At 39.0% G+C, this 20242-nt stretch overlaps 1 protein-coding gene across 1 annotated transcript in view; it reads right to left on the reverse strand.

The window, feature by feature from the left end:
* The window catches only part of LOC132404043 (protein SIX6OS1-like), a 55533-nt gene that overhangs the window by 18288 nt on the left and 17003 nt on the right, over window positions 1–20242 (reverse strand). Inside the window, exons 8-13 of the mRNA XM_059988019.1 lie at window positions 19358–19455; window positions 16118–16269; window positions 10783–10859; window positions 5955–6059; window positions 4201–4286; window positions 3848–3912 (exon numbers count right to left, since the gene is read on the reverse strand). Coding sequence (XP_059844002.1) covers window positions 3848–3912; window positions 4201–4286; window positions 5955–6059; window positions 10783–10859; window positions 16118–16269; window positions 19358–19455 — 583 coding nt within the window. The remainder of the gene's footprint in view (window positions 1–3847; window positions 3913–4200; window positions 4287–5954; window positions 6060–10782; window positions 10860–16117; window positions 16270–19357; window positions 19456–20242) is intronic.

Below are 20242 nucleotides of genomic sequence, written 5' to 3' on the forward strand. Positions count from 1 at the left end.
TCACTGACCATAAAAACTAGCTGTAAGAGCAGACCAGATTTTGGATATTCTCCAGTGGATAACTCTTATCCTTATTTCCAAAGCCATCTACAAAGCACTGTAATAGAATATATTTTAATAACTGTAATAGACTATATTATCAACACTGTAACAGAACATTATTTCACGTGGCCAAGTGAATGTTGATCCAACAATATTTGACAAACTTGATATCAGCTAAGATAAAATAGCCACTTAAATGGAACTGTGTCCTAAGCAATCATGCCCCCCTCCACTGACATTCTGAGGCTGCAGAAAGAATAATCTTCAAAACCTATTGCAATTTCTTACTCCAACAATATCTCCCAATTCCTCAACTTCAACTACCAAGAAAGACAAGGAGTAACAAGCACATGAGAACACTATCACCTGCAGGATCCTCTCCAAGAAATGCATTCTCGATTAGGAAATAAGTCACAGATCTTTCGTTGTCGTTTAGGCATAGCAGAAAAAATTCCTCCTTGGCATAACTGGGAGTTATGTTATCAGAATATGGCTCACATCACAACACATAAAGCATAATATCAAATAAAGGGAATTAAGTATAGGCATTAAATACTGCCCTGGACAGGACCATTCAAAAACGGGGGAAAAAGTCACTAACTGAATAGGTCCTTTTGATCATTTAAGACATTTAACTTATAGGAAGGCAAGAAATATCATCAGTGTTTTAATATTTAAAAAGCACTTCAAAATATGTAAGCTACCTTTTTCTTTAAAAGAAATTATCTATGAGATATTATCTATGATGTTCCATGGCTTCTTTCCTTAGTATTTCAAAATCTATTGTAATCAATTATGTACATTAATATATACAATTTATATACTGTGTGTTCAAACTGTGACTAGCAGGCTGTGTAAATAATCACTTAGCTGATCCTACTTCACTCACTCCCTTTAAACTTACCATGGCTTTTTTTCCATGCTTAAGTAGCAATTTAAAACTGGTATACATAGAACATAGAATAGTACAGCACATTACAGGCCCTTCGGCCCACAATGTTGTGCTGACCCTCAACCCTGCCTCCCATATAACCCCCCCAACCTTAAATTCCTCCATATACCTGTCTAGTTAAACAGTATAAACATATACTGTTTAAGTTTACCTCCTTAAACTTCACTAGTGTATCTGCTTCCACCACTGACTCAGGCAGTGCATTCCATGCACCAACCACTCTGTGAATAAAAAACCTTCCTCTAATATCCCCCTTGAACTTCCCTCCCCTTACCTTAAAGCCATGTCCTCTTGTACTGAATAGTGGTGCCCTGGGGAAGAGGCACTAGCTATCCACTCTATCTATTCCTCTTTATATCTTGTACAACTCTATCATGTCTCCTCTCATCCTCCCCTCCAAAGAGTAAAGCCCTAGCTCCCTTAATCTCTGATCATAATCCATACTCTCGAAACCAGGCAGCATCCTGGTAAATATCCTCTGTACCCTTTCCAATGCTTCCACATCCTTCCTATAGTGAGGCAACCAGAACTGGACACAGTTCTCCAAGTGTGGCCTAACCAGAGGTTTATAGAGCTGCATCATTACATTGCGACTCTTGAACTCTATCCCTTGACTTATGAAAGCTAACACCCCATAAGCTTTCTTAACTACCTTATCTACCTGTGAGGCAACTTTCAGGGATCTATGGACATGTACCCCCAGATCCCTCTGCTCCTCCACACTACCAAGTATCCTGCTATTTACTTTGTACTCTGCCTTGGAGATTGTCCTTTTTAAGTGTACCACCTCACACTTCTCCAGGTTGAACTCCATCTGCCACTTCTCAGCCCACTTCTGCTTCCTATCAATATCTCTCTGCAATCTTTGACAATCCTCTACACTATCTACAACACCACCGACCTTTGTGTTGTCTGCAAACTTGCCAACCCACCCTTCTAACCCCACATCCAGGTCGTTAATAAAAATCATGAAAAGTAGAGGTCCCAGAACTGATCCTTGTGGGACACCACTAGTCACAACCCTCCAATCTGAATATACTCCCTCCACCATGACTCTCTGCCTTCTGCAGGCAAGCCAATTCTGAAACCACCTGGCCAAACTTCCCTGGATCCCATGCCTTCTGACTTTCTGAATAAGCCTACCGTGTGGAACCTTGTCAAATGTGTTACTAAAATCCATGTAGATCACATCCACTGCACTACCCTCACCTATATGCCTGGTCACCTCCTCAAAGAACTCTATCAGGCTTGTTAGACACGATCTGCCCTTCACAAAGCCATGCTGACTGTCCCTGATCAGACCATGATTCTCTAAATGCCCACAGATCCTATCTCTAAGAATCTTTTCCAACAGCTTTCCCACCACAGACGTAAGGTTCACTGGTCTATAATTACCCGTACTATCCCTACTACCTTTTTTGAACAAGGGGACAACATTCGCCTCCCTCCAATCCTCCAGTACCATGCCTGTGGACAACAAGGACATAAAGATCCTAGCCAGAGGCTCAGCAATCTCTTCCCTCGTCTTGTGGAGCAGCCTGGGGAATATTCAGTTAGGCCCCGGGGACTTAACCGTCCTAATGTATTTCAACAACTCCAACACCTCCTCTCCCGTAATATCAACATGCTCCAGAACATCAACCTCACTCATATTGTCCTCACTGTCATCAAGTTCCCTCTCATTGGTGAATACCCAACAGAAGTATTCACTGAGGACCTCACTCACTTCCACAGCCTCCAGGCACATCGTTCTGGGTCCCATCCCCCTTGCATATTAGTTTAAACCCTCCCTAACTATGCTAGCAAACCTACCTGCAAGGATATTGCTCCCCCTCGAGTTCAGGTGCAATCCGTCCAATCTGTGCAGGTCCCACCTTCCCCAGAAGAAATCCCAATGATCCAAAAATCTAAAACCCTGCCCCTTGCACCAACTCCTCAGCCACGCATTCAACTGCCATCTCCTCCAATTCTTACCATCACTATCACGTAGCACTGGCATCAATCCTGAGAACGCCACCCTTGAGGTCCTGTTATTCAGCCTTCTGCCTAGTTCCTGAAACTCACACTTCAGGACCTCATCCCTCTTCCTGCCTATGTTGTTAGTACCAACATGTATCATGACTTCTGGTTGCTTTCCCTCTCATAACAGGATGTCATGCACCCGGTCAGAGACATCCCGGACCCTGGCACCTGGGAGGCAACAAACCATGCGGGTGTCCTTCTCACATCCACAAAATCTCCTGTCTGCTCCCCTGATTAAAGAGTCTCCAATGACGACAGCTCTCCTCTTCTCCATCTCACCTTTCTTCACCACGGGGTCAGACTCAGTGCCAGAGGCCCTGCCATCGTGGTTCACACTTGGTCGGTCATCCCAGCCAACAGTATCCAGGATTGTAAACTTATTATTCAGGGGAATGGCTACAGGGGTGCTCTGCACTACCTGTCTACTCACCTTCGCTTTCCCCCCTCTGACTCTGACCTGCTTCCGGTAGCCTAGGTGTGACTACCTCCCTGTAGCTCTCATCTATGACTGCCTCTTTCACCCTTATGAGTTGAAGGTCATCCAGCTGCTGCTCCAGATTCCTCACACAGTCTTCCAGATGGCCCAGCCGCATGCACTTCTGGCAGATGTGACTCTGTGGGAGAGGGGAGTTCCTTCAAGACTGCCACATCTCACAGGATAGGCACATCACCGTCTCAGGAGGCATTGTAAAGACTAACTGGGAACAAGCTTGTCCTCCACCTCTTCTCATCGAAGCCTCTAGTATCAAAGCCTCAAAGCTCCACTCACTCACTGGTCACTTTCCACCACTCACTGGCCGCTTTCCATTTACTAGATTATATTAGATTTACCTGATATTGGTAGGTTATTTTCTAACCATGATACAGGAGCTTCTTGGTCCTGGCGAACAAATGGGCTAAGGTAACAACAGGAAGGTAGAAGATTAGAATTTTTCAGATTTTCTGCAAAATTGTTACACACTTATAGTTTATATTAACTGATTATACAAGATCAATGGGGTTATCTCTAGCAATAATTTTCAACCGTGGAGTAAAAGAAAGCATTTTAATTAAATATTTTGTCTACAAGTGGTATATATTTTTGTTCAATGTGTTGCCACATTAGCAAACAAATTGAAAGGTTCATAAAATTCAAAATAGATAAAATATGATTTTGCACAAGTAAAACCTTAAAGATTTATTACCAGGATTGAGGTTGTCCTTCATTCTTGGTTGCTAACGTCATCTGAAAAATTTTCTGTTGATGAATTCCACTTACTTCTGGGGTTTTCTACAAAATAATAGTCTTTTTTAAGCAATCCTATTGTTTACAGAATTTTTCAGTGTTTACTAATCCTGAAATCAATTTATAGCAAAACTCTGGCATGCTCAGGACTTTGATTTTACAAATTTTACAGTGAACACTACACTTAAAGGGAAAGCTAAGAGTGTAGTGAACACAACCAGTTAAGTTTAAAGAGAGGATGGGAACTAGGGTTCTGGCATGGGAATGGGTTTGCAGAAGATGAGCATGAGAACATGAGCCTCAGTGAGTGTAATACCTGTCAGGTAACTGGGGTCTTGGTGAGTGGAAAAAGAACAAGGGAACCAGGATCCCATTGATTCAGGGGAGGGAGTGAAAAATGGAGCACTAATGACTGGAAAGAGAATGCAAGACTTAGGGTCACAGCAAGTGGTATGAGACACACTTGCTAAATTTACATTGATGCCTTTCATAAAGTATCAATCTGGGCAGCTGTACCTGCTCATTTGCCTTATTCCTTTTATCAGAACCAGATGATTAACCATCAGGATATCTAAATAACTATATAGTGGATTACCATAGCTTTACTGTGTTGTGTTGATTATACATATATTGTATAATTCCTTGTAAATAAAATACATTAAAATGCATAAGCATGGTCCACCTATTTAGGCTGCCAATATATTCATCCATCACTATGGCATGGATTTCGTAGCTAGTAGCACAGCGATAGATTTGGCAACTGACCTAAAAAAATGTTATGCATAAGGATCTAGCAATTGGGTTAAGCTTCAGTTAAAGAAGATCCCTTGTGTTCAGTAACTGTGATGTCTTCTAGTTGGCTGAGCAGGTGCTCATGTTGAAAAATCCTCATGGATATCAAACTCAGATGGAAATGGCATCATTCGTTAATGTTTCAAACATTTTTCAGAGAACAAAATAAAAATTAGAAATGCACATATGATTAAAGTGAATGCTGAAACATTATTACATTTTTAAGTAGTCATTTTTTATTATGTTGAAATGCATTTTATTATGATACACTTAAGTTTAATATTTGTTCCTGTTTGTGGGGTAGGCAGGCTGAAGGTGTAGAATATTTGATAAACAATATTATAAATTAGTAATATAAACATAGCAAATTCTGGAAATGCTTAGTCAACGGAAACAGAGCTAACACTTCACCAGTAATGATATAATTTAGAGAAACGAATTACAAGATGCAGAGAGAGCTGGGGAGTGCAGAGAACAAAAGGAAAGATCTGTGATAGGGTGAAGGTGGGGAAGGATTAAATGAAAAAGAAATGATTGTACAAGATGAAAGAGGATGGCGAGTGGGAGAACAGACCTATAGTCAAAAGAAGAGGGGGACAGCAGAACTAAAATTCTGCAGAAGAAAATGTAAATACTGGAAATGTGAAATAAATAAAAATACTGGAGATTTAAAGAAGACAAAAATAAGCTAGCCTAGGAAGAGCAATGTTTCATTGGGAACTCCTTGAGAATTCTGTATTTGGATAAGTATGCAGGAATCCTGAATTTACAAGTTTCATGTGCTAAAACCTTGTATTATTACAAGTGCAGAACATGAAGAAACCTTATTGCCTTTTAGGCATTGTTATTATTATGTATAATATCTACATCCTTTAAACATCTATCACAAAGCACAAGGAAGAAAAGATAATATTTCCTTACAATGGAATTTTGAGAATCTTCTGGAACCACAGCGAAAACCTTTGTTAGAGATTGCTCATGTTTTGAGAATTCCATTGCTGGGTCTTGGATATTATCTTCAGTTTCCTAAAAAGAACTTGGTTCCTAATTATCTCTGCTCCATCTTAGATAAAAATAGCATCAATATGGCAACTCAATCAATGAATGCAAAAAAAAGACTAGAAATTCCTTAACATAGGTGGAGTTAATGATTGTAAAAGATGGGAAGTATTACCCAGATCTCATAGTTCCATAGAAAAATGGATGACACAGGAAGTCATTCTGATCAAGATAGTAGCCAAAAACAAAGCCACTCAGCCTGATTACACCATTCAAAGAAATATCTATTGTCCTGCAGGTTACAGTTCACATGAACTTACATAAGAGCTGATTAAATATATACATAGAGACATAGAAATTTACATTACAAGCCCTTCGGCCCACAATGTCATGCTGACCATGTAACCTACTCCAGAAACTGCCTAGAATTTCCTTAGGCATTAGAATTAGGCAATAGAATTTCTATTTTTCTAAGCTCCATTCACCTATCTAACAGTCTCTTAGAAGACTCTATTGTATGTGCCCCTACTACCTTCGCTGGCAGTGCATTTCAGGCACCCACTACTCTCTATGTGAAAAATTTACCTCTGACAAACCCTTTGTACCTACCTCCAAGCACCTCAAAACTATGTCCCCTCATGTTAGCCATTTTAGCCCTCGGAAAAAATTTCTGGTTATCCACACAATCAATGCCCCTCATCATCTTATACACCTCTATCGGGTCTCCTTCTCAACCAGTTCTGCCAAAGGGTTTTAGCCCGAAACATTGACTGTATTTTTTCATAGATGCTGCCTGGCCTGTTGGGTTCCTCTCCCTCTTGAGTGTGTTACTCAGATTTCCAGCATCTGCAGACATTTTCTTCTTTGTCAGTGTCCAACAGATTGAGTTTCTTTCAGCTTATTTGTATGAGAGTAAGGTGGTTGAGGTACCTGGCCATTGCACCATGGTATAGGAAGCTCATAAGTGGAGAGAGGCAAACAAGAATGCAATGGTGCAATATAGTGTATATTAGTGCATGGGGAGAGACACTGCCCTTTACACCAAAAGAGCAACACAATGTTTTTTGTTTGGTGTCTCAGTATGGAGAATCTCTCTTGGGAGAGGAATTGAAGGTCAATTCAATAACCATTAAAGACAAAGACAGAGGTTTCACAAAGTTAGTAAGAGAAGCCAGTCACCAGCAATTTTTCATCAATCTATATCATAAAAGATACAGATTACATCCTAGAAATAGCTGTAAATCAGGAATTGGAAAGAGAGGAAAAGCTAAAGAAAATTGCAATTAAAAGTAAAGTGGTAGTAAACAACTTGTTAAGAGTTGCAAACTGATAAATTCCAAGATTTTGATAGATTTTATCCCTGGGTCTTAAAAGAAAAACCCAGTACATTAATGTCTGCCATGGGAAAATGTTAGAAAACATTAAAGACAATGTTATAGCAGGGCACTTCGTAAAATTCAATCGGGCAAAATCAAGTAACTGAAGATTATGAAAATAGAAGTCAAACTAGTTAAGTTAGTAATCAAATGTCAAACTAAACTAATCCATTCTGCTTACACAATGTCCATATCATTCCATTTCCTGCACATTAATACGCCTGTCTAAGAGTCTGTTGAATGCCTCTATCATAACTGCCTTCACCATCACCCCAAGCAGTTCCTGTAACACACACCAACTCTCTGTGTAAAGAAGTTTCCCCATATATCCCCTTTGAACATACCCTCTCACCATAAATGCATGCCTTCTAATATTACACATTTCAACCCTGGGAAAAAGATACTGTCTACTCTGTCTATGCATCTCATCCATGCTTTCTCTGTGGTTTCCTGTTGGAGAACACATAGATTGTCCTCTTTTTAATCCTCAAAACACTTGCTGATGAAGTCTGTGACAGTGGTGGCCTATCCATCTAGGCTGGAGGTTATGCTTTTGAACATGAACCAGTCTACCAACTCAGATCAGTTGTTTAGAAGCTGATCGATTTCCTCATAAACACAAGGGATTGTGCAGTTGCTGGAACTCCAGACTAACACATACAAAATGTTGGAGGAACTCAGCTGTCAGGCAGCATCTATGTAAAGGAATAAAAATCCAACACTTTGCACCAAGATTCTTCATCAGAACTTGAAAGGAAGGGGAAAGAAGCCAGAATAAGAAAGGGCTCAGAGGGCAAGGAGCATAAACTAGAATAGATAGGTGAAGTCAGGTGAGGGAGAAGGTAGGTAGGTAGAGGAGGGTAGATGAAGTGAGAAGCTGGGAAGTGAAGGGTGAAGAAGAAGGAATTTGTTAGGAGAGGAGAGTGGACCATTGGAGAAAGAGAAAGAGGAGGGGCATCTGAGGGAGATGACAGGCAGTTGAGGAAAAGAAGAGGGGAGCCAGAATGGTGAATGAAAGAAGAGAGAAGGTGGGGGTGAGTGCTTATATTACCAGAAGTTAGAGAAAGCTACGTTTATGCTGAGCATCGATGGAGGCTACTCAGAAAGAATAAATTGTTGCTCCTTCAACCTGAAAGTGGCTACATCATGGCAGCAGAGGAAGTCATAGACCAACATGTTGGAATAGGAATGGAGAACCGAGTTAAAATGGCTGGCTACTGGAAAATCCTGCTTGTTGCAGACAAAGAAAAGGTGCTTGACAAAGCAGTCCCCCAATATTCATCAGGTCTCACCAACATAGAGGAGGCTGCACTGGGAGCACAGCAGATAACTCTAATAAACTCACAGTTGAAGTGTTACCTCAGCTGGAAGCACTGCTTGAAGTCCTGAATGGAACTGAGGGAGAAGGATGAATGGGCAGGTGTAGCACTTCTTCTGCTTGCAGGGATACACTCTAGGAGGGAGATGAGTGAGAGTGACGGATAGACAATGGAATTACAGAGAGATCGATCACTGCAGAAAACAGAGAGTTGGGGGGGGGGCGCAGGGAGAAGGTAAAGGTGTGTTTGGTGGTAGGATCCAGTTGCAAATGGTGCAAGTTTATTTTCTTACACCAGTATTGTATGACCTTCTATAAGGTATCAACTTCTATTGTCTGCAGGAAGAAGGAGCTTAATGCCTGGTGGTCTAATTTACCAAAGTGTGAATGGGGTTGGCTCAGTAGGTATCGTTGATGGTTGTATATCAATGGTCAAGGGTGTTTGATCCCCTAGTGGGACAGGAGACATTCTTGTGGTATTTTGGTAACACACTCTTGAAGTTGGCCTGATTGAAAAGTCCCATTTTAAAGCTGTTGAACGAAGTTTTGAGTGCAAGGTCCATTTGAGGGAAATATAAGTTGCCAGTAAGACAGCTGAACTCCTGTGGCAGGTAGTATGGGTGACATTTCACCCTAGATGTTCCAGGCTGGGGGAGCAGGAACTTGCCAGGGTCATCACATCTGAGCACCATCCGGTATTGTCCCTTCTGAATCATACATATTTCTCAGCACACTTCAAAGGGCATCTGATTATAAACTTAACTCCACATTCTCACCTGTACATGGTAACTTTTGCACAACAAGTAATTGTGGAAGCAAATGGAATTGTATCATTTATTGCAAGAGAAATTGAATACAAAAGTAAAGATTTCACGCTTCAAATAAACAGGGCATTAGTGAAACTACATTTTCATATAGGATTGATCTTATTTAAATAAGCAAGTTAATGCACTACAAACAGTTCAGAGAAGATGTACCAGGCTAAGAAATGCATGGTCAGGTTGCCATTACAGAAAATATTCAATAGGCTTGGTGTATACCCAATGAAGTTTAAAAGTTTGAGAGAGGTCTCCTTTTTTCAGGGAAAGATTAAATGAGTTTTTTTTCTCTCTCAGAAGATTGTGATTCTTTAGAAGTCTCCTCCTTAATGGGTAATGGAAGTAGAAGGAATATAGAGGAAGGGCTTGCTAAATGCTTGAACTTAAAGAGGATAAACAGTTACTAACAGCGAAGGAGAACGTGGAGTTCCATTTACAATTAGATCACCTATGATGTTATTTAATGTTGAGGTACACTGAGAAGCCTGTATGATTCAGAAGAGACAATGTTAGTACCAAACTAGAAGACACAGAAGTACAGTAGATGGAAAAACAGTCTTCTGCAGCATTCAATGACCAAACCTAGTTGAGATATACTATAAGCTGTTAATATTTGGTAAAATATCTGCCTGGCTTTTTAATATATTTATGGTATTTTACCAATGCTAAATGATATTATAATGATGGAAGATGGAACTGAGGAACTACCGAAGAAGCATTTCCTCTATCCACCAGAAATAATAGTAAAACATTTAAGAGAAGGGAGAGGATCATAGGATGGGAGGCCTAGGGAGAAAGAAAGTGGGCCCCCATCCTTTGTTTGTTTGTTTGTTTATATATTTATCTATCTATCTATTTATTTATTCCTTTTTTCTCTCTCTGTCCCCCTCACAATTACTCTTTGCCTGCTCTCCATCTTCCTCTGGTGCTCCACTCTCCCTTTCTTTCTCCTTAGGCCTCCTGTCCCATGATTCTAGCCTTGTATCCCTTTTGCCAATCAACTTTTCAGCTCTTAGCTTCATCCCTCCCCCTCCTGTCCTCTCCTATCATTTCAGATCTACCCCTCCCTCTCCCACTTTCAAATCTCTTACTATCTCTTCTTTCAGTTAGTCCTGACAAAGGGTCTCAGCCCGAAATGTCGACTGTACTTCTTCCTATAGATTCTGCCTGGCCAGCTGCGTTCCACCACCATTTTGTGTGTGTGTTGCATACATTTTCACATATTTTTTCATCTTTACCTCGCATTCTTTTCGTAATGGATTAAGTTGTGAAACCAGCACATTACTTGCTTGCAGATTCTTCTGTGTTCCACTTTCTAAGCCACAAAATATGATTTAAAAGACAAATGAATTAATCCTGTCATTCTGTGACTAATAGGCATCATATATCTTGAACAATAATTAATCATTTAAATGTAGTTTATTGGCTTTTAATTTAAATTCCAGTCGTCACAAAACATGACGCAACAAGTGATGTAGGTGCAAGCATCTCATCAATTTCAAATAAGTTTATTGACCAGTAAAGATGTAATTCAGGTTAATAACAACAGAACAATATTAGCATAATACCCAAGGAGAGGTATCTCTACAAAGATTTAATTATTTCTGTAAGTAATTATTTGAAGGTAACTGTAATTCCACAAGTTTATATAAAAACATATAAAAACAAAAGTGCAGGAACCAGTAATGTTAGACTTTAAGTCAATTTAATTAGTAATTGCTTGGAGAGAAAATTCCAGTGTAATAGGTGAAAACACGGGTATGATTGTAAAGTAATTGGTAAAGCCAAAAGGAAGTCAAATAGAATCCATTTTAATATCCCATAATTGTTTTTAATCTAAGATCATTGAGTTAAACTCTAAAAAACCCAAAATAGAAGAATCAATAAAACTCAATTAATTAACCAATCAACTATTTTATAAACTGCAAGATCCAGCATCACCAGTACATTGAAATAACTCTTCTGCTTTATGTCTGATTGCACCATGAGACTTTTTTTTACATTCAAGCAAGCATTTAAGACTTAGCTAAACATCTCATCCAGTGGCATTTGCAGATTAGCCAATGGGGGCTGGGGTTTCAGCAAAGAAATCAAATTTAGTGGATGCAGACAAATTTATTTTAAATCTGAGCTAAAATAAAGTTCAAAATACATTATTAATATCAAGAACATCACCATTTCCAATCCTGAGAATCATTTCCTCAATAAATCCATAATAGAATAATAAATATAGCAGGATGAATGAAAGACCACCCATCTAGGTTCTACCAGAATGCAGAAGACAACAAACTATGCAAATACAAAAAGAAGAAATAATAATAATGATAAATAAATAATATTGAGATCATGAGATGAAAAATCCTTGAAACCGAATCCATTGGATGTGGGAATATTTCAATGATGGAGCAAATGAAATTGAGTGAAGTTATCCCCTTTGGTTCAAGAGCCTGATGGATGAGTGGTAGTAACTGTTCCTGAACCTGCTGGTGTGAGTCCTGAAGCTCTTGTACATTTTTCTTGATGGCAGCAGCAAGAAGATATCAAGTCCTAGGTGCTCAGGGTCCCTGATTATGACACTGCTTTCCTGGGACAACGTTTCAAGTGGATGTGCTCAATGATTTGGAGGGCTTTACCCGTGATGGACTGGGCCATATCCACTACTTTTTGTAGGATTTTCCATTCAAGGGAATTGGTATATACCAGGCTGTGAATCAGCCAGTGAATATACTTTCCATAACACCACGTATAGAAGTTTGTCAAAGATTTAGATGTCATGCCAAATCCCTGTAAACTCTTAAGGAAGTAGAAGTGCTGCCACAGTTTCTTCGTGATTGCAGTTATGTGCTGGGCCCAGGACAGGTCCTCTGAAATAATAGCACCTAGGAGTTTAAAGTTGCTAACCATTTCCACTAATAAGTACTGGCTCATGGATTTCTAGTTTCCTTCTCTTGCAGTCTATAATCAGCTTCTTGATCTTGCTGATATTGAGTGAGAGATTGGTGTTATGGCACCACCCAGCCAGATTTTCAATCTCCTTCCTATATGTTGATTCAGCCTACAACAGTGATGTCATCAGCAAACTTGAATGTGGTATTGGTGCTGCCCTTAGCCACACAGTCATAAAGTAAGTAGAGCAGGGGACTAAGCACACATCCTGTGATACACCTGTCCTGATGGAGTTCATTGAGGAGATATTGTTACCAATCCAAACTGACTGGTGTCTGTAAGTGAGGAAATTGAAGATCCAATGGCACGAGGAATTATTGAGTCCAAGGCCTTGAAGCTTATTGATTAGTTTTGAGGGGTTGATGGTATTAAAATGTTGAGCTGTGGTTGATATAGAGCATCTAGATGTATGCACCTTTGCTGTCTAAGGGTTCCAGGGTTCAGTGAACAGCCAATGGCATCTGCTGTGGATCTGTTGCTCTAATACGCAAATTGGAGCAGATCTAAGTTACTTCTCGGCAAGAGCTGAATGTTTCAACATATCACTTCATTGCTATGGATGTAAGTGCTATTAGGTGATAGCTGTTGAGGCAAGTCACCACGCTCTTCCTGGGCACTATTATAATTGAAACCCGCTTGAAACAGTTGGGTACTGTACTCTGCTGAAGCAAGAGGTTAATAACCTCAGTGAACACACTAGCCAGTTGATGAGCGCAGATCTTTAGTACTTTGTTCGTACCACATCTAAGCCAGATGCTTTTTGTGGGTTCACCCTTCTGAAGGCTGCTCACATGTCAACTTCAGAAACTGAAATCATAGAATCATTGGGGAATGTGGGTTTGTGATAGTTCCTCCATGTTTTGATGGTCAAAGCAAATATAGTAGGCATTGAGCTCACCTGGAACTGAAACCCTGCTGTCTCCTATGTCACTTGATTTATAACAGGTGATAGTATTTAAGTCTTGCCACAACTGCTGAGCATCCTTCATTGATTTAATTGCCAGTCGCCCATGAGATGGCATTCCAGACATCGTGCCTGTAACTCTTGTAACCTTTTCAGTCATCAGACTTGAATGCCTCTTATCTTGCCCTCAGTGGATTGCTATCTCATGGTTGAATGCCTCTGATCTTGCCCTCAGTGGATTGCTATCTCATGGTTGAATGCCTCTGATCTTGCCCTCAGTGGATTGCTATCTCATGGTTCATCCAAGGCTTCTGATTGGGGAAGACTCAATGATTTTGTGGGACACTCTCATATACAGCTATTTTAATAAAGTCTGTTACAACCATGGTGTAGTCATTCAGATCCCTAGATGAGCCATGGAACATGGTCCAGTCCACCGACCCAAAGCAATCCCGTAGCCACTCCTCTGCTTCTTGTTACCATCTTTTTGTTGTTTTAATCTATGGAGCTTTGCTCTTTTAGCCTCTGCCAGTATGCAGGCAGGACAGCCAAGTGATCAGATTCCAGAGGTACGGTCTTGGCATGGAACAGCAGGCATTCTTTATCTTAGCATAACAGTGGTCTAGTTTGTTGAGACTTCTGGTGCTTCAGGTTATATGCTGATGATAATTGGACAGGATTTTCATCAAACAAGCCTGGTTGAAGTCTCTAACTATGATTTGAAATGTATTAGGATGGACTGTTTCTTGTTTAGAGACTGCATCATGAGTGCTTGATTATAGCCAGCCTCTGGTGGTATGTAAGCTGCGGTCAGGGTCACGGATGAGAATTCCCTAAATAAGTAGAATGGATAGAATCGACAGCATTTGACCATTCCAAGTCGGGCAAAAATGAGTTCAACAAAACTGCCACATTGGAACACCACTGAGAATTTATCATGAAACTCATACATCCTCCTTTTGCCTTTTCCAAATCAGCAGTTTGGTCCATTCTGTAAATCAAGAAGCCTGATTGCTGTATCTGGCGTGCTGGGAGAAAGCCATGTTTCAAAAGCATAGAATAGAGCAGACTCTCATTTTTCTCTGATACAGCAATCTTGCCCTCAGGTCCTCAATTTTGCTTTCCAACAACTGCACATTTGCCAATAAATTGCTAGGTAGAGGAGGCCACATCCGTCTGCATTTCAGCCTGGCTTGTAGCCCCTCTCCTCCTCCTGCCTCGCTTCCAGTCATGGCGATGAACTAATGTCCTCTTAAAGGTGCTGTACATGACTGGTCCACCGATTCCTTCAGACAATCAGGTGAGATCTGAAGATCATTAAGTTGATTCAAAGGTACATTGTTTAGAGGGAAGTTACATGATGCAGATGGCAGTGAGTAATTCAAAAGAGGTATATTTCAAAGAATATTTGGAACTATTAGCTGCAGTCCACAAAACATCCACATTGCGGATGATCAACGGAGCCTCTTGATGTCTTGAAATCTGCATGTATTTAGATACAAAATCAAGGGAAATATTGTAGCTTTATAAATCTCAGGTTAAACCACACTTGGAGTATTGGGTTCAGTTCTGGTCACCTCATTATAGAAAGGATGTGGAAGTTATAACGAGTGTGGAGAGGAGATTTACCAGGATGATGCCTGGATTAGAGAATTTGTCTTGTGTGGAAAGAATAAGCAAGCTTTTGAGTGAAGGAGCTTGAGAGACAACTTTATTGAGATGCATAGAATTATAAGAAGTAGTCAGCCAGCATCTTTTTGAAGGGTAGCAATGACTAATATCAAAGGAAAGTTTAGGGGAGATGTAAGATGTAAGTTTTTTACACAGAGTGGTAAGTGCCTGATATGCACTACTTGGTGAAATGGTTGAGGCAAATACATTAGGGCATTTAGCAACTCTTAAATAGGCACATGGAGGGTTATGAGCTATGTAGGAGGGAAGGGTTAGGTTGTCTATGGAGTAGGTTAGCAAAATACCTTGGGCCATAGGGCCCATGCTGTGCTGTAGTGTTCAATAGTATGTTTTATGTTCTAAAACAAGTGTGACAGTAAGTTTCTGGGTGTGAAATCAAGGTGTTTTTTCAAAATCCCATTGTCTGACCTCAACATGAATGTAAGAATATGAAACACTTGACTCCTTTTACTCAATACAACACTTCAATGTCAATCTAAGTTCTATGTTTAAGTCATAATGGACAGCCTGAATCTATGACTTTGTGATTCTGTCAAGAATACTATGGGAGCATTCAAAGTGTAGTCAAGTACATCAAAGCATAACTGGAGGATCACTGGAAATGGAAGGAAATTCCATAATAGCAAATGTTTAAGCTTATGAGTAACTACAAATGGAACCAATTTTCTACTGAAGAAATTATGTGGTGCTGACTGAAATGCACTTAATTATTACTTAATTCTAATTACATTTTACTATAAAATTACATTTTTCCTTAATTCTCCTTATTTAATACCAAACAAAAACTTAAGAGCTCACAAGAATTCAGGTTATACTTGGCATTTCCTCAATTATGCAGACATAGAAACAATTGTCTTAGAATCTATTCTCAGAAACTATATGAAATCTTCAGCATTCGGTAGGTATTGCTAAGATTCATTATAATAATTTTTCTCTGATATTTTAAAAAATTAAATTCCAAAATTGATAGAAAAAGTTAAGAATCAATACACATTTACTTACCATAACTTTGCTGAAAATGAAGTACATACCTGTTTCTGTCTGTGACTGTTGCAACGGCACTTGGAATGGCTTCAAAAATAATGTTGATTTCTGATCAACTGTGGCATGTTTCTGGGATTGTGCCTGTTCAGGACTTACCACAGTATTTAACATAACCGGGTATTCCAGCTGTTGGTAATTCCTACAAATAAAATTCAGATGCAATTGCATTAGGCTCTTTGTCCTGCACCATTTTACTCTAGATCAATGTAAATTCAAAAGCATTTTCCCATGGGGCACTTTCAGCCTTTTGAATGTATTTATTTGAACAATTCCAGATAATGCTTCTGCTGCTCCCATATAAAACTCCCTTAGATCTATACTTCATTCTAATTGCTCCAATAATACCTACTTTTGCTTTACATCATCAAGCCTTTTGGCATTTAAGCTCTTTGACGTTCCACCCTGTTTCAGACCTTATTAGTTACTTGCCTCTTGCACCTCCCCACAATCCCCTGTGGCTAATTCTCCCAGCCCTTTCTCTTAACACAACTTTTTTCTGGTTCTGATGACTTGCTATGGGTGTGGAATCTTAATACTTGTTTTTTTCTACTTAGTTTCTGCACAATATAGGTTTATATATGACATTTTTTCTTTGTTTAATTTTCAGGTTTCTAGAATCTGCATTATTTTGCTTTTGCATACCACATTTAACTGCTATAGGATAACTCACTTAGGAAAAGAAATGCACCAGATGTTCCTCTCTATAAAGTTCTACCATTATGTAGTTGTTCCTTTACATTTTTGTGCAGAAGTAGCTTCAGGTCACTCCCACATATAGAAAATATTCTAAGGAAGCTACGTGAAAGGATATATAATTTCATAATATGGAAGAATAGATTGAATGGTTGGAAACAGATTTACAGTTCAGAATAGGGTACACTGTTTCCACTCAATCCTATTATCTCAACTACAAATAATCAAAATTCCAGATCCTCTTTCTTGGGGGACATGGGCATCATTATAAAAGGGAGCTTTTACTGTCTATCTGTCATTGCATGTTAACAGTGGTTTGTTAAGTCATTCTAGAAGACATTTGTTTATGGGCCAACCACATTGCTGTGAGTTTGGTGTCAATTAGGCCAGACCACTTCAGTATAGTGGAAGGATGTTAATGTACCTTGTGGGTTTCATAATAATCTGTTGGTGTTTGTGGTTAAAAGAAGACAAGCAAAATGAAAACAAGAGCACGAGTTGGCCAATTAACTCCTAAGATGGCCCCAACATTAAACATGATCAAAGCTGGTCCACCCCATTTCTATATGACTCTCAAATTCCTGGTCTTTCCAATATAAACCTATTTTCTCTTTAGCCACCTTCGATAATCTAGCCTCTACACCCTCCATGGCAGAGAATTCCAGTGATTCACCACCAAATGCAAACATAGAATTTCCTATGCACTTCAGTTTTAAATGACCATTCCCCAAACTTGTTAACAATAGATTCTCCCAGTTGTGCAAGCATTTTGATATCTACCACTTTAGGATCATATGTTTCAATGGTATTATCTTTCATTCTTCTAAATTTCAAAGAATATAGATACACACTGAATATAGCTACATGCATGTCTATTTCTGTAATTCCATCTGTTTTGCAAAAAAGGCCATTTGCCTTCCTAACCATTTACTACGTCTTTGTATTAACTTTTGTTAATGCTAGAGACTATTCTAGTGAATTTAAATCATTTCTTCATGCTTGTGCCAGTATTCTGCATTCTCACAAGCAACTTTATGTGGGTAACTCAGACAAAATGTTCCACTCTCCCCATAGGTAATGGGTTTATGAATGGTAGCAATCAGTGCTAAGGGCTGGCTGGGGTTGTCAGTATTGTTGGCCTGCCTTTGTCAGACCTCAATATGTCTGGGTATAACTTCTCCCTCAAATTTTTCCACACTAATTCCCATATTACGTAAACAAAAGACTGGCATCCCTGTCTTTCCAAACTATCTAACACTGTCTGACAACTGGTCCCTTATATTTCCTGAAACTTGTTCTCATTTTATTTAATCCACAATTATGCTATTTATAATTTCATAGCTCCAAAATGATCCCTAACAGGTAATTCATGCATAAAACATCTAGACACTTCTGTATTTCACTCATCTGCTATCTTTCAACATTTAGATAATAATCTGCCTTTAGGTTCCTCTTAGCAAAGTGAAAAAGACATTAATTTCCATTTACCAAGATTTCACCCACTCACTCAACTTATATGTGTCCTGTTGCAGAGGCCAAAAATCTTCATTACAATATTCTCTCCCACCTATTTCTGTAGCATCAAAGAACTTGAATACCTTTGTAATGCCCATGTGAGCAAGGAAAATTGTTTGACATACAAAAGCTTGTTTACTTGCGTGGGCAATAAAACTGATGACAAAACCTAAAAATATATATTTGCATTTTTAGGAAATAACTAAAATCATCTTGATACTTTGGCCAAATGTGCTGGGATGAATGGGCAATGACTTAGAAGCAAAAGGTATAATAACCAAAGTAAACTACAACCGAATGGGCAGGCATAAAAGCCTATCGCCAACATTAGTGATCTAGGCCTATAACTGATTGGCAGCATTTAGCAGCACAATGTGGTATCTTAAGATATTGAACAACTGTGGTAAGAAAATAATTATTACTGCATATAAACTGGAATTAACACTATGATATGGAGCAACACACACAAAATCTGCAGATGCTAGAAATCCAGAGTAGCATAAACAATTAATAATTGGTTTAAAGCTAAAAGACAGAGAATTAAGATAAAAGATTATTTCAAAGATGGAAAAAATGTCTTCCTTGCAGATCTATTCTGAACTGTCACATAGTAAATTGTATGTTCAAGTTATTCAAAGGTACGAGGTTTATAAATATACTTGAAGGACTACCAACAGAACACATGCAAAGTAAGTGATTGGGTGTAAATATTGCTGAAGAAGTCTCACATATCAATATAAAACCACAGTCTATTGAACTAATTTGAAACTTAAAAATCCTTTTAGTTCAATAACTGATATTCCTAGAAAATGTAGGAGCCTCACCATAAGTTCTCTGCAGGAAGTTCCTGTAAATACACCAATCTTAAGTACTTTTGCAGAGGGAAGTCTTGATCACATGTTCATGAAATCTTCAAGAACCAGGCAATTCACCCAAGCAATACAACAATTCCCTGTATGATGTGTAGCTTTCTATCAGATTTATTTCATACATTCATTTACTCAATATTAAAACTGTACCTTTGAACTTGTTCCTTTGAAGTGGCAATATTTGGCAAATTGATATGTGACAGACTTGATTGAAGTTCATTTAGTTCTTCATTACCAGAATCACCAAACTGGTAGAAGAAATAAAAATGCATATTAGAACATAGAATATAGAATGGTACAGCATGGGAACAGGTGCTTAAATTTAAAAAACCCAAAAGCTAATTTCTCCACCCTACACTATGTTCCTATACCTTCATCTTCCTCATACTCATGTGTCTATCTAAACATCTCTTAAAAGCCTCTAATATATTTGCTTCTACCATTATACTAGGCAATGCATTCCTGGCACCCACCACTTTCTGAGTAAAAAAGCTTACACTTCACATCCCCTTTGAACCTACTCCCTCTCACTTTCAATGCATGCTCTCTGGTATTAGACATTTCAGTCCAGGGAAAAAGACACTCCCTATCTACTCCGTCTATATCTTTCATCATCCAATAAACCTCTATCAGATTTCCCTTCAGCCTTCACTGCTCCAAAGCAATAAACCCAAGTTTGCCCAGCATCTCATGAAAGCGCAAGTCCTCTAAACCAGGCAGCATCCTGGTAAACCTCTTCTGCAGCCATTATATGTGGATGCAGAATTAAGCAAGACTCCTAAAGTTCTACTTAATTAGTACATGATTGGGTTATTTTCTGCATTACTGTACTTCAATTATGAGAATTAAATAAATTCAGGAATGTTGCAATCATTCTCTTGGTTCTACGTTTAAAATTTCAGATCTCGGACAGCCAAACTGCATTCTATAACTCAAGCTGTGTATTACCAATTATAGTAGTTGCAGTAAAGTACATTAATCACTTCTACTCTCTAGTGATAATTCTAGTAACAACACCTACTAAAGTTTATATAA

This window comes from Hypanus sabinus, chromosome 2 (genome assembly GCF_030144855.1).
Source record: "Hypanus sabinus isolate sHypSab1 chromosome 2, sHypSab1.hap1, whole genome shotgun sequence".
Lineage (NCBI taxonomy): Eukaryota > Metazoa > Chordata > Chondrichthyes > Myliobatiformes > Dasyatidae > Hypanus > Hypanus sabinus.